Source organism: Bos mutus, chromosome 8 (genome assembly GCF_027580195.1).
Source record: "Bos mutus isolate GX-2022 chromosome 8, NWIPB_WYAK_1.1, whole genome shotgun sequence".
Lineage (NCBI taxonomy): Eukaryota > Metazoa > Chordata > Mammalia > Artiodactyla > Bovidae > Bos > Bos mutus.
This window is the reverse complement of record NC_091624.1, coordinates 20179747-20196730: the sequence shown is the minus strand read 5'-3', so window position 1 is coordinate 20196730 and position 16984 is coordinate 20179747. Positions and strand designations below refer to the sequence as shown.

Here is a 16984-nt window from a genome sequence, read left to right as displayed (position 1 = left end):
AATTTATAGTCACATAAAAATGGTTTTTAAATAAAACCTATTAAAACATATACTGGCAGTTTGTGTTTTTTTTTTTGTTTTCTGTTTTTTCCATAAGAAACTTCAAAAATTAAATCTGAATACATCCTGGTCTAAACAAATTTCTTGACTGTTACAGAGAGGCAAGGAGAGAGATTCGATTACTAGCAGAACCAGACTTAGGGGGACTATCGAGTCCTAAAATAGTAAATTGATTTAACTGCTTATGATGTGTGTAAATTTACATAGTGAGTGAGAACTATGATATTTGGATCATTGCTATTTTGGGGTCCTATAAATTCTCTTCAGTAAAAACAAAATTAAATGCATTGAATTGTCGTTAACCCTAACCTAGCCAACCTTAAGAAACAGGAATTTCAACCATATCATTAAGTTACATTTTGCCAGTTTATACTCAGTCCATTCCTCCCCTCTTCATAAATGGCTGCTAAGTTACCATTGAAAATCTTTCCTATTCCTGAAAATCATACAAATTAAATCATAACATATATACGCTGTAATTTTTGGCTTCTGGAATTTTTTTTTTCTTTCAGTATAGCATTTTTTTGAATCATCCATGTTGCCATGTTGCATACACTAGTAATTCATTCCTCTACATTGCTGAGTAGTATTCCATTACATGGATACACTGTATTTAGTTTACCCATTCCCCAAATGATTGCTTTAGTTTTTGATTATTATGGGGTACTTCAGTTTTGGGTTCTTACGAATAAAGCTGCTATAAATATTTTCCCCAAGTTTTTGGTAGAATTCTCTTGGGTAAGCTACTAATGAAAATATTGAACCATAAAACATGTGTATGCTTAATTTTATTTTAAAATATCAAATTACATTCAAAATTGATAGTACTATTTGCATATCCATCATTGATGATGAACATGTCAGATACTCTATATTGTATTGTAGCTGATGACTGGTGTCATTAATCCTTAAAACTTTAGGTATTCTAGTGGGTTTTAAATGGTTCTTTTATTTTTAATCAGAGAAAAGTTTCTTTTATTTCTAATCAGAGAAATATATATTTTTACATGTATAATTTTTTTTTTTTCATCTTTCATTTCCCAGAAGATTTATTATTTTTTTTTGGTTTCTTTTTACATAGGTCCATATATTTCAATAAAATTATTTTAAAATAATTTATTACAATTTATATTCTATTGTTTCTTTAAATGTAAATTCTTTTATAATTATAAATATATAATTAATTTATATAATTAGAGCTTATATTATATGATCTTATTACATTCACTAAATATCTCTAAATAATTATTTTTTAGCTGTCATTCAATATAGTATTTACTCAATCATGCGCTCTGTGAATAAAGACCATTTTGCTTCCTGTCCAGTCTTAATGTTTTTAGTGCCTTATAGAACAAAACAGGGTCTAGGTTAAAATGCAGGAATGAAGTGAATATCCATAACTTGTTTACAGATTTTAGAGGAAAGACAGTCAATATTCCACCATTAATTTAATTTTAATAGTAAGTACTGTCTAGACTCATTTATCAATTTGAGGAAGATGTGTTTTATTTTTTGTTTTCTCAGACTCTTTAATCATGAATGAATGTTACTTTTTTTCAAAACTTCTAAATATTTTGAGATGATCAAGAGGATTTTCTTATATTTTTTGAGGTAATTACACTGATTAATTCATATACCTTAAACTAACATATTTACATTCCAGAGAGTAAACCTCAACGATCATGATGTATTAGACTTTATGTATATTACATATTGTTCAGCAAGAATAAGAAATCGTTAAGGAATTTTGTCTGTAATAATGCATAGTATTAGTCTGTAATATACATTTCTAGTAATGTTCTTGAGACATTTTGATGACTGTTCTTTATATCTGTCTCAAGAATGGGTATAAACCTCTGCTCCTTCTTGTTTCTGAAAAAATTGTGTAGAGTTAGTATTTTTTCCTTAAGTTTTAAATTTGATTTATCAATAAAATGCTATGAGCCTGGGCTTTGATTTCTGGGAAGCTTTAAGATAATAGATGAAATGTATTTAATAGTTATTGGACTATTCACTGTTTTATTTTTTCATTGAGTGTCAGTACTGGTAAACAATCCTAGAGAAGGGAACCCACTCCAGTATCCTTGCCTGGAAAATTTTATGGATAGAGGAGCCTGGTGGGCTATAGTCCATGGGGTTGCAAAGTGTTGGACACGGCTGAGAGACTAACACACTTATTGGTAAATAAACAAATTTTACAAGGAGCTCATCTATTTCACTTAAGTTGTTCAATTTACTGTAGTAAAATTATTACTGATATAGCTCATTATCCTTTAAAATATATATAATTATAAAACCTTCATCTGTCCTGATACTGGTAATCTGTGTATTCTCTCTCTTTTTCTAATCAATCTTCTTAAAAGTCAATATATTTTAATAACCTTTTCAAAAAGCAAACATTGGATTTTTATATTTGCTCTAATTTTTTAAAATTATCATTTTATATTGGAATAAAGCTGATTTGCAGGTTTCGGGGATACAACAAAGTAACTCAGTTATACATATACATGGACCAACTCTTTTTCAAATACTTTTCCCATTGAGGTTATTTCAGAATATTGATCAAGGTTTCTTGTACTATAGTGTAGGTTCCTGTTTGTTATCTACTTTTAAATACAGTAGTATGTATATGGCAACCCAGGAACCCAATTTATTCATCCCCCTACTAAAGTTTGTTTTTAAGTCTGTGAGTTCCTTTCTGCTTTGTAAATAAGTTCATTTGTATCTTTTTATTAAGATTCCACATATAAGTGATTATGATGTTTATCATTATCTAACATACTTAATATGACAATTTCCAGGTCCATCCATGTTGTTAACAAATGGCATTATTTCATTCTTTTTAATGACTAATATTCCATTGTATATGTGTACCATATCTTTTTTATCCATTCCTTCATCAATTGACATATAGGCTGCTTCCATGTCTTGCTTATTGTAAACAATGCTGCAATAAACAATGGGGTGCATGTACACTTCGAAACCATGTTTTCCTTCAGATATATGCCCAGGAGTGGGATTGTTGAATCATATGATAGCTTTATTTTTAGTTTGTTTCAGGAACCTTTATACTGTTCTCCATACTGGCTATACCAATTAACATTTCCACCAACAGTGTAGGTGGGTTCCCTTTTTGCCACATTCTCTCCAGCATTTATTGTTTGTAGACTTTTTGATGATGGCCATTCTGACTGCTATGAGGTGATCTCATTGTAGTTATCACTTGCATTTCTCTAATAATTAGTGAAGGTGAGCATCTTTCCACGTGTCTTTTGGACATCTCTATGTCTTCTTTAGAGAAATGTCTATTTAGGTCTTCTGCTCACTTTTAGATTGGGTTATTCATTCTTTTGGCATTGAGCTGAGTGTGCTGTTTGTAAATTTTGGAGATTAATCGCTTCTTGGATGCATTGTTTGCAAATATTTTCTCCCATTCTGTAGATTTTATTTTCTTTTTGTTTATGGTTTCTTTTGCTGTGAAAATATTTGAGCATAATTAGGTGACATTTGTTTATTTTTATTTACATTATTCTAGGAGATGGACCAAAAATATATTGCTGCAATTTATGTCAAAAAGCATTGTAATATATTGTGGACTTATGTTTTCTTCTAAGAGTTTTATAGTATCCAGTCTCAGATTTAGGTCTTTAATCCATTCTGAGTTTGTTCATGTGTATGGTGTGATCAGATGTTTTAATTTCATTTTTTTACATGTAGCAGTCCAGTTCTCCCAGAATCATTTATTGAAAAGACTGTGTCTTCTCCATTGCATATTCTTGATTCTTCATCACAGATTAGAGGAAATGCTTTCGAGCTTTTCAACATTGAGTATGATGTTAATTGTAGTTCTGAAATATGTAGCCTTTATTATGTTGAGGCATGTGCCCTCATTGCCCACTTTCTGGAGAGTTTTTATCATAAATGCTTGTTGAATTTGGTCAAAAGCTTTTTATCATCTATTGAGATGATCATATGGTTTTTAGTCTTCAATGTGTTATTGTGGTGTAACATACTAATTGATTTGTGGATATAGAAAACTGCTTGTATTCTCGGGATAAATCCTACTTAATAAGTGGTGTATGTCCTTTAAGCAGAGACTTTACTTTGCCAACAAAGGTCCATCTAGTCAAGTCTATGGTTGATCCAGTGATCATGTATGGATGTGAGAGTTGGACTGTGAAGAAAGCTGAACGCCAAAGAATTGATGCTTTTGAACTGTGGTGTTGGAGAAGACTCTTGAGAGTCCCTTGGATTGCAAGGAGATCCAATCAATCTATTCTAAAGGAGATCAGCCCTGGGTGTTCTTTGGAAGGAATGATGCTAAAGCTGAAACTCCAGTACTTTGGCCACCTCATGAGAAGAGTTGACTCATTGGAAAAGACTCTGATGCTGGGAGGGATTGGGGGCAGGAAGAGAAGGGGACGACAGAGGATGAGATGGCTGGATGGCATCACTGACTCGATGGAAGTGAGTTTGAGTGAACTCCGGAAGTTGATGATGGACAGGGAGGCCTGGCGTGCTGCAATTCATGGGGTCACAAAGAGTCGGACATGACTGAGCGACTGAACTGAACTGATGATCCTTTAATGTACTGAAGGGATTTCATTTGCTAGTATTTTGTTGAGCATTTTTGCATCTATATTCATCAATTTATTGGCCTGTAATTTTCTATTTTTTGTAGTGTCTTTGGTTTTGGCATCATGGTGATGGTGGCCTCATTGAATGAACTTTGGAATGTTCCTTCCTCTGTATTTTTTTTTTTTTTTTTTGAATAGTTTCAGAAGGATGGTTTCCCTGGTGACTCAGTTGCAAAGAATCCACCTGCCAATGCAGGTGATATGGGTTCAATCCCTGGGTCAGAAAGATCCCCTGAAGAAGGAAATGACAACCCACCAACTGTACTCTAAATATTTGAGAGACTTGGCCTGTGAAACCATCTGGTCCTGGACTTTTGTTTGCTGGGAATTTATAAATCACAGTTTCAAATTCAGTACTTGTGATTGGTCTGTTCATATTTTCTATTTCTTCCTAGTTCAGTCTTGGGAGATTGTAATTGTCTAAGAATTTGTCCATTTCTTCTAGTTTGTCCATTTTATTGGTATATAATGCCATCAGTAGTCTATTATGATATTTTGTATTTCTTTAATGTCAGCTCTAACTTCTTTTTCATTTGCTATTTTATTGATTTGGGTCCTCTTCCTTTTTCTCTTGATGAGTCTCACTAACAGTTTATCAATTTTGTTTATCTTTTCAAAGAACCAGCTTTTAGATTCATTAATGTTTTCTATTGTATTTTCATCTATATTTCGTTTATTTATCCTGTTATCTTTATGACTTTTGTCCTACTAATTTTGGGTTTAGTTACTTCTTTAGTTACTTTAGGGTAAGATTGGGTTGTTTATTAGAGATTTTTCTTGTTGCCTCAGGTAAGATTGTATTGTTATAAACTTTCTTCTGAGAACTGCTTTTGCTCTGTCTCATAGGTTTTGAATTGTGATGCTCTCATTGTCATTTGTCTCTAGGTATTTTTTAATTTTCTCTTTGATTTCTTCAATGATCAACTGATTGTTTAGTAGCAGTTTTTTTTTTTAGTCTCTACATGTTTATGTTTTTTAGGCTTTTTTAAAAAATTGATTACTAATGTCATAGACTTGTGGTCAGAAATATGCTTGATTTCAACTTTCTTAAATTAATCAAGGCTCATTTTGACACCCAAAATATGATCAATCCTGAGGAATGTTCCATGTACATTGGGAAAAAAATACATTCTTCTGCTTATGATGGAATGTTCTACAAATATCAATTAAGTTCCCCTGTAAGTATCAAGTAACTATGTGAACACTTTTTTCAAATCCTAAAAGTAAATTCTAAAAGTACAGGAGGCAGTGATCAAGTGCATCCCCAAGAAAAGGAAAGCAAAAATTCAAAATGGTTGTCTGAGGAGGCCTTACAAATAGCTAAGAAAAGAAGAGAAGCAAAAGGCAAAGGAGAAAAGCAAAAATACACCATCTGCATGCAGAGTTCCAAAGAATAGCAAGGAGAAATAAGAAAGCCTTCCTCAGTAATCAGTACAAATAAATAGAGGAGAACAACAAAATGGGAAAGACTAGAGATCTCTTCAAAAATTAGACACATTAAGGGAACATTTCATGCAAAGATGGGCTCAATAAAAGAGAGAAACGGTATGGACCTAACAGAAGCAGAAGATGTTAAGCAGTGGCAAGAATACAAAGAAGAACTATACAAAAAATATCTTAATGACCCAGATAACAATGATGGTGTGATCACTCACCTAGAGCCAGACATCCTGGAGTGCAAAGTCAAGTGGGCTTTAGGAAGCATCACTATGAACAAAGTTAGTGGAAGTAATGGAATTCCAGCTGAGTTATTTCAAATCCTAATTTCAAATCCTGATGTGGTGAAAGTGCTGCACTCAATATGCCAGCAAATTTGGAAAACTCAGCAGTGGCCACAGGACTGGAAAATGTCAGTTTTCATTCCAGTCCCAAATAAAGGCAATGCCAAGGACTGTTCAAACTACTGCACAATTGCATCCATCTCACATGCTAGCAAAGTAATGCTCAAAATTCTCCAAGCCAGACTTCAACAGTACATGAACTATGAACTTCCAAATGTTCAAGCTGGATTAGAAAAGACAGAGGAAGCACATATTAAATTGCCAACATCTGTTGGATTATAGAAAAAGCAAGATAATTTCAGAAAAACATCTATTTCTGCTTCATTGACTACACTAAAGCTTTTAACTGTGTGGATCACAGCAAACTGTGGGAAATTCTTGAAGAGACGGGAATACCAGACCACCTTACCTGCCTCATGTGAAAGCTGTATGCAGGTCAAGAAGCAACAGTTAGAACTGGACACTGAACAACAGGACTGGTTCCACATTGGGAAAGGAGTACATCAAGGCTGTATATTGTCACCCTGCTTATTTAACTTATATGCAGAGTACATCATGTGAAATTCTGGGCTGGAGGAAGCCCAAGCTGGTATCAAGATTGCTGGGAGAAATATCAATAACCTCAAATACACAGATGACATCACCCTTATGGCAGAAAGCAAAGAGGAACTAAAGAGCCTCTTGATGAAAGTGAAAGAAGAGAGTGAAAAATCTGGCTTAAAATTCAACATTCAAAAAACAAAGATCATGGCATCCAGTCCCATCATTTCATAGCAAGTAGATGGGGAAACAGTGGAAACAGTAACAGACTTTTTTTTTCTTGTGCTCCAAAAATCTTCAGATGGTGACTGCAGCTATGAAATTAAAAGACACTTGTTCCTTGTCCTTAACTTGTTCCTTGTCCTGGTCCTTAAAAGACACCTATTTCCAACCTAGACAGCATATAAACAAGCAGAGACATTACTTTGCCAGCAAGGTCCGTCTAGCCAGTAGTCATGTATGGATGTGAGAGTTGTACCATAAAGAAGGCTGAGAGCTGAAGAATTGATTCTTTTGAATTGTATTGTTGGAAAAGATTTCAGAGTCCCTTGGAGTGCAAGGAGATCAATCCAGTCCATCCTAAAGGAAATCAGTCCTGAATATTCATTGGAAGGACTGATGCTGAAACTGAAGTTCCAATACTTTGGCCACCTGAGAGAAGATGTGACTCATTAGAAAAGACCTTGATGCTGGGAAAGACTGAAGGCAGGAAGATAAGTGGACAACAGGGGATGAGATGGTTAGATGGCATCACTGACTAAATGGACATGAGTTTAAGCAAGCTGGGAATTGGTGATGGAGAGAGAAGCCTGGCATGTTGGAGTCAATGGAGTCAAAAAGAGTTGGACACGACTGAGCAACAGAACTGACGAGTTCAAATCCTTGTTGTTCAAGGGTCAACTGTAATTTTGTTATTGGTTTTTAATTCAATTGCTTTATGATCAAAGAATATTCCTCAGAGATTACATACAATTTCATGGACCATGCTTATGTACCACTTTAAAATCTCATATATAATAACGTGTTTTCTGTTTCAGAGCACTTACGGAAAAAAGTTTATAACCATGATTGAAAATAAAAAAATTTCACCAGGGAATCAACAGCCGCCATCTTGTCGCGGACCCGACCGGGGCTTCGAGCGCGATCTACTCGGCCCCGCCAAAAAAAAAAAAAAATTTCACCAGTATATAAATGTACATTGGCGAGATCTAAGCCTAGAAATTTAGATATAGTAGGACAAGTAATTTTAATACACATCCCCAGTCAAGAAATACTAGGTCAGATAACTTAATAGTCAATACATTTTAAATTTTATTCAATTAATTCATTCAAATTTTTGTAGAGTGGCAAACATGTGCCAGGTTTTGTGCTGGGAACTAAAATTTTAATGAAGCTACCAAGATACTTTTTTTTTTTTTTACTATATTTTATTAGTATTATTTATGCAATGTCAAAGAAGTAAAATGCTTTGTGGCCATGTGTGTTTTTAGGTGTATGCATGTGTGTGTTTGTGTGTGTGTGTGTGTTTGTGTGTGTGTGTGTGTCAAACTGAAACTCATGATCATCAGTGACTTTATTTTTGTAATATAATGGGCTAATGTATAAATATATTCTTTTAACAGATCTTATTATGTGCCTTAGTTAAAATAAGAATTAGATGTAAGATGTTTCTTTGTGAGCATAAACATGTGTTTATACTGCTAAGACAAACAGAAACTACTTTATAACACCAGTTTTATTTATCTTGAAAACATCAAAATCCATATCAATAATTGTGGTAACCACTGGCCAACACACACACACACGCATCTCATGGAAAAACATGTTTGCCATTTATCAATTTGGATTTGGTTAAATTCTGAGATTATTTTGAGGATCTGGCCTTACCTAGGCATAGTCTTTTTAAGACTATATCTTATAATTCTTACAATGTCTTACAGTTCAATTTTAAGAGTCTTTGGAACACAAAGTGGGGAAAATTTCACTCATGGTTTCACATTAAAAATAAATCATAAATGTCAATATTTAAGATATGTTAATTGAGTTTTTTCTGAAAAATCTTTACCCACCTTATTTTAATTATGTTGAAGTTTGTGCTAAAAACACATATTTTACTGCTCTGCATTTTTCTGTGTTGAAGTAATCTTACATAATAAACAGATCTAAGAATGCAAAATATTTCTCTAGCTTGCAGTGGCAAGTGTTTATGTGTAATAATGATCATTAAATAGAGTGATTTTATATAAATTGATTAAAACTTTTCCCTCTTATTTCAATAGCCAAAAAATAAACTTTGGAGCATATGATAATTACGTTCCAGGTAAGAAAGAGTTCATTTTAAAAAAATGTATAAGTAATTTTAGGGGTAAGTGATAAAACAACAGCTGTTAAGGAGCATTATTAAAAATCAACTTTTAATTTTTCAAGCACTTTTATGATGGGTTCAGTAAATACCTTCTAAAGATATTTTGTCTTTAATTCAAAGAAAATTAAGTAAATATGTTTAGCAACATAAAGAAGGACATATTTACATGTTAGAACTCAAAACAATCAGAAAATCTTACATGAGAGGCAGTGTAAAGAATGGATAAACAACTTCTCATCTGTGTCAGAAATGTCTTCTGCTACATTCCTGATACTTTGTACCAGACTTATAACTGACAAAGAATTCATTACTTGACAAGGCCAATCAATCTGATGTTGAAGTGTAAGTAAGTGTTAGTTGCTTAGTCATGCCTGACTCTTGGCAACCCCATGGACTGCAGCCCACCAGGCTCCTCTGTCCATGAGATTTTCCAGGCAAGGATACTGGAGTGGGTTGCCATTTCCTTCTTCTTCTCTTATATCAAGTAATCAATTTTAACTCATATATTGAACTTAAACACATCTTTCATTTTGCATATTTTCTCATTGATCCTGATTCTGTCTTTAGAATGACAAGTCTCATATATAGCATGTTTTATACATATTTAAATTGAATGAACATATCTCTTTCACTGGTCTCACTGGTAACCTTAATGTTTTTAACTGTTTATATTATAGTTTCTATGTAACTCAACCATCATAATCATAATTCTGTAGGTACTCCTTATCAATTTTCTTCATTAGTATATCACTTATAATACTGCAGTTCTTGGGCATATAACATTTATTCTTGTAGCTTAGAAAATGGTTAATAATTAAGAGAATCTTAGACTCAATCATATATTTACTGATTATTTTAAACAAGAAATGTGCTAAGGGCTTTGGAAGTTACAGAAGTAGTTACAACATCTTCTGTTCTCCACAGAATTGTATTCCAACCAAAAGAGTATTAATAAAAAACCTAGAATGGAGAGATAGAAGGATTAAGAGGAAACAGTAAAACTGCTTCTTTCTATTTACATGACAGACTATATTAGTTTCACAGTGACTATATAGCTAACCATAAAGCTGGTCAAAATTTTAAAATGATCAAATTTAATTTCCTCATATTAATAATAAAAATTTTTAAATATTACCAAATGCATGAAACCATAATTTGAATCTTTTATTTATTCATTTACATATAATTACCTTACTGCCATTTTATACCTGGTAAAATTCTATTTACTCTGAGATGTATTCTTATTTTTTTTTATTTCAGTCAGTGAATTAAGCAAAAAATCATGGAATCAGCAACATTTTGCCCTGGTATTTCCCAAACCACCAAGGCCAGGAAAAAGAAGGAGATCAAAACCTTCCCTACTACAAGAAAATACAAGTCCTGTGAGTATTGAAAAAGTTATATAATTTTACTCATAATAATCTTCAAATCATGAATATTTTGTATATGTTATAGATGAGTGCTGACCAATGGGATTTCCGTGATGATGGAAGTATTTTATACCTTTACATTCTAATTCCAGTATTGCTACTGAACACTTGAAATGAGACTAGTCCAACTGAGCAATTGGATTTTACAATTCAGTTGGATTCAGTTCACATGAGGCTTTTAAATAGCATACTGGACCATACATGTGAGTTAAGTCGTTTCAGTCGTGTCTAACTCTTTGCAACCTTATGGACTGTGGCCCACTGGACTCCTCTGTCCATGAGATTCTCCAGGTAAGAATACTAGAGTGGACTTCCATGCCCTTCTCCAGGGGATATTCCCAACCCAGGGATCTAACCTCCATCTCTCTTTTTTTTTTTTTTAACAGGTTTTAAATTTTATTTTATTTTTAAACTTTACAATATTGTATTAGTTTTAAGGGAGGGAGGAGGGAGGAGGGTTCAGGATGGGGAACGCGGGTAACCTCCATCTCTTATGCCTCTTAAATTAGGAGGCAGATTATTTACCACTAATGCCACCTGGGAAGTTCATGAATAGTACAGTTAAAGGTAGTTCAATTCTACTACTTGGAGAAAGTAGTTATATTTTATTTGCATTTCACTGTATAAAAAGTATTCCCATATTTTCTATCAAATATTAGTTCAGCAATACCACATTACAGAAAATATGTATCCAAGAAACATAGAAATCTGTATATCCTAATGTTACAGTTAGTATGAACATTCAGAAAATATTCATCAGCTGGAGATATCCCTTCATTAGAATCATGGAGTTACATCATACACTGAGAAAGTTTCAATGCTTTCCCATTTCCAGAAATATATAATTCAGAATTCTGAGCATTAGAAGATTAATATTTCCCAATGTTTCTGGGATCATCATGGAATATGAAAAATTTCAAGAAAAGTTTTCACAAAATGATGTATCTTCAACTCATTGATGTAACCCAATTTCTTCTGTTTTTTCATGTGCTTTTTTTTCTTTCTTTCTTGTTTGTTTTATCATTCATTAACATTCTTTCCAAAATGTGTTACTTTTGCAATTAAGTTTTTAAAAATATTTGACTATGAGTTGAAAACAGAATATACCATTCTGCAGAAACTAGTTGTCAATGAAAGGTTATTGCTTTCATTATTGCAGGTTCTTAGCTGATGTTCAAATTATATCTTGTCAAGGAGAAGAGTACCAGGCTTTTAATTTTAACCACAGGTAGCATTCAAACTTCCAGAGACCTTGAATGTAACAATAGAGACCAGAATATACTTGAACATGAAACTCTTAGATATTAGAGAATAATTAGTTCTTGAGTTAGCATAGAAATGGAAAGTGGGTAAGATATTCCAACAAGCTTCAAGAACACAGAGTTCAAAAAAAGAAAAGGTCTCTCATGATTGTGAAGAGAGCTTCTGATACGTCATTAGAAAATGGATGTCTCTGAGAATTTTAACATAAATCTTGAGGGAATTATGAAGGTCCTCTAAATTAAAATTAGCCCTAAAATGAGATATGGCTGTCCTTTATTACAACAAGGAACAAAATTTTTTAAAAAGCACAATAAACTATGCAAACTACCACTTATCTGCTTCCCTGGTGGCTCAGAGGTTAAAGTGTCTACCTGGAATGCAGGAGATCTAGGTTTGATCCCTGGGTCGGGAAGATCCCCTGGAGAAGGAAATGGCAACCCACTCCAGTACTCTTGCCTGGAGAATCCCATGGAGGGAAGAGCCTGGTAGGCTACAGTCCATGGGGTCGCAAAGAGTTGGACACGACTGAGTGACTTTTCTTCCTTTCCCCAAATCTTTTCATGGTCAAAGTTGAATGCATTCAATATCTGGTAAAAAGGGCTGTGTAATTCACACACAAGTTGCTCATCATTATTCTAACCCATATTTCAGAAACATGATGCAGAGAAGTTAAGGGGAGATCGTAAACAACCTTTATGGATGCACCGTTCTTTAATGAGAATTTCTGAGAGACCATCTGTTTATTTAGCTGCCAGGAGTCGGCATCCCCAGAAAGAAACTCCTCCCTCCCAGGAGGATGCTAAACAGGCAGCAAAACCTTCATCTCCGAAGGTTAAGAAAAGTAAAGAAGACAAGGACAAATCAGATTCAGAAGCGGAGTCCATAGTTTCAAAGGAAAAACCCAGGAAACTTTCAAAAGCTAAAGAAGAGAAACCAGATGAAAAGAAAGATTTAAAAAAAGAGAGAAAAGATTCAAAGAAGGGCAAGGAATCAGCAACAGAATCTGAAGATGAAAAAGCAGGTGCAGAGAAAGGTGCTAAAAAAGATAGGAAGGGCTCAAAGAAGGGCAAGGAGACTCCTTCAGATTCAGGAGGTGAAAAAGGAGATGCAAAGAAAGATTCCAAAAAAAGTAAGAAAGATTCAAAGGGCAAGGAGTCTGCTACAGAATCAGAAGGTGAAAAAGGAGATGCAAAGAAAGATGACAAAAAAGGTAAAAAGGTTCAAAGAAGGGCAAGGAGTCTGCTACAGAATCAGAAGGTGAAAAAGGAGATGCGAAGAAAGATGACAAAAAAGGTAAAAAAGGTTCAAAGAAGGGCAAGGAGTCTGCTACAGAATCAGAAGGTGAAAAAGGAGATGCGAAGAAAGATGACAAAAAAGGTAAAAAAGGTTCAAAGAAGGGCAAGGAGTCTGCTACAGAATCAGAAGGTGAAAAAGGAGATGCGAAGAAAGATGACAAAAAAGGTAAAAAAGGTTCAAAGAAGGGCAAGGAGTCTGATTCAAAGGCAGAAGGTGATAAAGGAGATGCAAAGAAAGATGACAAAAAAGATAAGAAAGGTTCAAAGAAGGGCAAGGAGTCTGCTACAGAATCAGAAGGCGAAAAGAAAGATTCAAAGAAGGATAAGGCAGGGAAAAAAGATCCAACGAAAGCAGGTGAGAAAGGTGATGAATCAAAGGACAAAAAAGATGCAAAGAAGAAGGATAGTAAAAAAGAAAAGAAAGATGAGAAGAAGCCTGGTGAGGCAGAAAGTGAACCAAAGGACTCAGCCAAGAAGGATGCCAAGAAGGACGCCAAGAAGGATGCCAAGAAGGATGCCAAGAAAGATGCCAAGAAAGATGCCAAAAAGGGAAAGTAGGCCTTGGATGATAATTCAAAAGCATACTTGATGAAACAACTTTAGTAGTCTGAAACTGCATCTATGAGTGGAAGTTGTATCCAAAGAATTAATGACATAATTTGTAAAATGGAGGAAAGAAGAATTCAAAAGATGGACTCAAAAAAGCTTCATTAAAAAAAATAAGGAAAAACATTAAAAGGGCTTGGAGGTTAGTTACAAAAAATTTGGGGAGATGAGGATTCAAAGAAAGACCCCCAGAAAGATTCAAAAAGAATATTCAAATAAGAATGTAGAAGTTAATGATGTTGAATCTATGGATACAAGGAAGAAACAAAATCAACAAAGGAGTAAAAAAAAATCATGGATACAGATGTTGAATACATAGATTTAAACAACTTGAAGTTAATACCCACAGATTTAAATAAAGAATCGTAGAAGTCGTGAGGGGAAGTCAAACAAATTTCATAAAATCTACTTTCAAATAAGCACAAATACAGCATTCCTAAAAAAAAAAAAAGAAAAAAAAAAAAAGGAAAAAGAAAAAAAATTACTGCTTTTTTGTGAGCCTATACCATCTCTGAAGAATAATCAGCCACAAACAAGTTGATGGATATTGAATACTCTGCTTCCAAGACAAGATAAACATACTTGGTAAGTTAGTTTTGCTTCCTTTTAAATAAAATAAGATTAAAAATCAATTGAACTAGCTTAAAGGTTTGAGTTTAAATTTATAATTCTTATAAAATCTCTGTAATCTGATTAGATTTTCATCAGGTTTGAACATTTTCATAAGAAATATTTAAGAATGTGGTGGGGACACCACATGAATGAAGGTTTTTAAAGTGCCAGTAGAAAGGTTAAGGGAAGCAGAATTATTTAAGGTGAGGGAGAAGAGACTGGTTTATGATATATAACATAATTACTTACCAAAAATTTTATGTATTTGATTGTTTTAACAGAAAATGGTGGCCAACTTCTCTCCATTTAAGGAATGATGTAAATCAAAATTGTCCAAATTACAAATGTGAGTAAATTTAAAATAGAGATATTGATTCTTGATAATCTGATAAATACATATATAAAAGCAAATGAACCAGAATTAAACAGAGTTTAGCAGGGGCTTCCCTGATAGCTCAGTTGGTAAAGAATCCGCCTGTAATGCAGGAGACCTGGTTTGATTCTTGGGTTGGGAAGACTTGCTGGTGAAGTGATAGGCTACCCACCCCAGTATTCTTGGGCTTCCATTGTGGCTCAGCTAGTAAAGAATCCTCTTGCAATGCAGGAGACCTGGGTTCAATCCCTGGATCAGGAAGATCCCCTGGAGAAGGAAAAGTCTACCCACTCCAGTATTCTGGCCTGGAGAATTCCATGGACTGTATAGTCCATGGGGTCGCAAAGAATCAGACATGAATGAGTGACCTTCACTCACTCACTAGCAGAGTGAAAATACTGCCATGATGTTATTTTCATGTGAAAATAGTTAACTTTATAACTATATTAAACTCTCTTCTATCCCATGAATCTTATTAATGTGAAAAAATTAAAAAGCAATATAAAACAAAAGTCAAAACCTTGGACTTGCCAATTAGTGTCAATTAAATCTTTTTTTGATTTAAAACATACTCTTTCAGATGAACTCAACAACGTTGCAGAACTTGCTTCTCTCCCCTTTCTTATTCCCAATAGAAACTCTAGATCTAAGATAAAGCTTCCCCTTTAATATTAAAGGAAGGGTCTCTGATTCCAAATGCACTCAAAAGCTAACTTTCTATTAAGAGTGAAGTGTAGTTTCTTTGCCTGTTCTTAAAATATTGGCCCCTGTCTCCATATATCAACTACTCAGGGGTTAATGGCTGTTGTAGCTCATGGTCTTCCAGGTGGTCTTACCTTCCTGATCTGAAACAATTGTGATGACAAACAGTTGAATCCTGCCCCATTGGTCTCCTCTCCCCCTTCCAGGAAACTCCTCATTCTCCCTCTGCTTATAGTAAAATCCTGTGTTCAGATATTCAACCTTTTCTGAAAATATTAGCATCAGTCTGAAAATTTAGGAGAGCATTTTAAAAACAAAATTTATTGAAGTGTAGTTAATTTACAATGTTGTATTAGTTTAGGAAATCATTTAGTCTCCCACTTACCTCTAAAAATACCTTAAAATTTTCTAACATAATATTCAAAAGTCAAATTTTAGATTCAAATTTAATATCTAGTGAAAGAACATCTGAACATTTGCCTTTATCATTCTACTGAACTGCACCAAAGTCATCAGGAAACCTCCATACAGCCAAATCAAACAGCAGTATATTTTTATCCTGACAGCTTGTCTCTTTTCTATCTGTATATTTCCCTGAGTTATCCCATCCATTCAAAGGGATTTATAGATCATTCTTACACTGTTGAATCCTGCATTTTAAACATAGTATTGATTTCTCCACTCAACTCCAAATTCATATATCCAAATATTAAATTAAAGCATCTACATCATTCTCTTCCAGGCAACTCAAAATTGTTTCACTTAGTTTCTTAGTCATGTCTGACTCTTTTGCAACCAATTGATTGTAGCCCACCAGGCTCTTCTGTCCATGGGATTTCCCAGGCAATAATACTATAGTGGGTTGACATTTCCTTCTCCAGGGGATCTTCCCAACCCAGGGACTGAACCTGCACATTCTCCACTGACAGGCAGATTCTTTACTGCTGAATGGTAAAGGAAGTGCATCTCAATTTTTTTGTTGTTCAGTCACTAAGTTGTGTCCGACTCTTTGTGACACCATGAACTGCAGCATGCCAGGTTTCTCTGTCCTTCATTATCTCCCTAAGTTTGCTCAAACTCATGTCCATTGAGTCAGTGATGCCACCCAACCATCTCATCCTCAATGGTTGAGATGAAATCCTCACCCCCTTCTCCTCTTGCCCTCAATCTTCCCCAGCATCCCCCCTAATGTGACTCTTCTTCGCATCAGGTGGTCAAATTATTGGAGTTTCAGCTTCAGTATCAGTCCTCCCAATGAATATTCAGGGTTGATTTCCTTTAGGATTGACTGGTTTGATCTCCTTGCTGTCCAAGGAACTC

General features: G+C 34.2%; 1 protein-coding gene across 1 annotated transcript in view; it reads left to right on the top strand.

Moving 5' to 3' along the window:
- Positions 1–13929, top strand: part of CYLC2 (cylicin 2) — a 138703-nt gene extending 124774 nt beyond the window's left edge. The window contains exons 2-8 of the mRNA XM_070374918.1: positions 8056–8201; positions 9298–9338; positions 10644–10765; positions 12728–13109; positions 13358–13546; positions 13583–13810; positions 13841–13929. Of these exons, the coding sequence (XP_070231019.1) occupies positions 8056–8201; positions 9298–9338; positions 10644–10765; positions 12728–13109; positions 13358–13546; positions 13583–13810; positions 13841–13929 (1197 nt within the window). The remainder of the gene's footprint in view (positions 1–8055; positions 8202–9297; positions 9339–10643; positions 10766–12727; positions 13110–13357; positions 13547–13582; positions 13811–13840) is intronic.
- The last annotated feature ends 3055 nt before the right edge of the window (positions 13930–16984 follow it).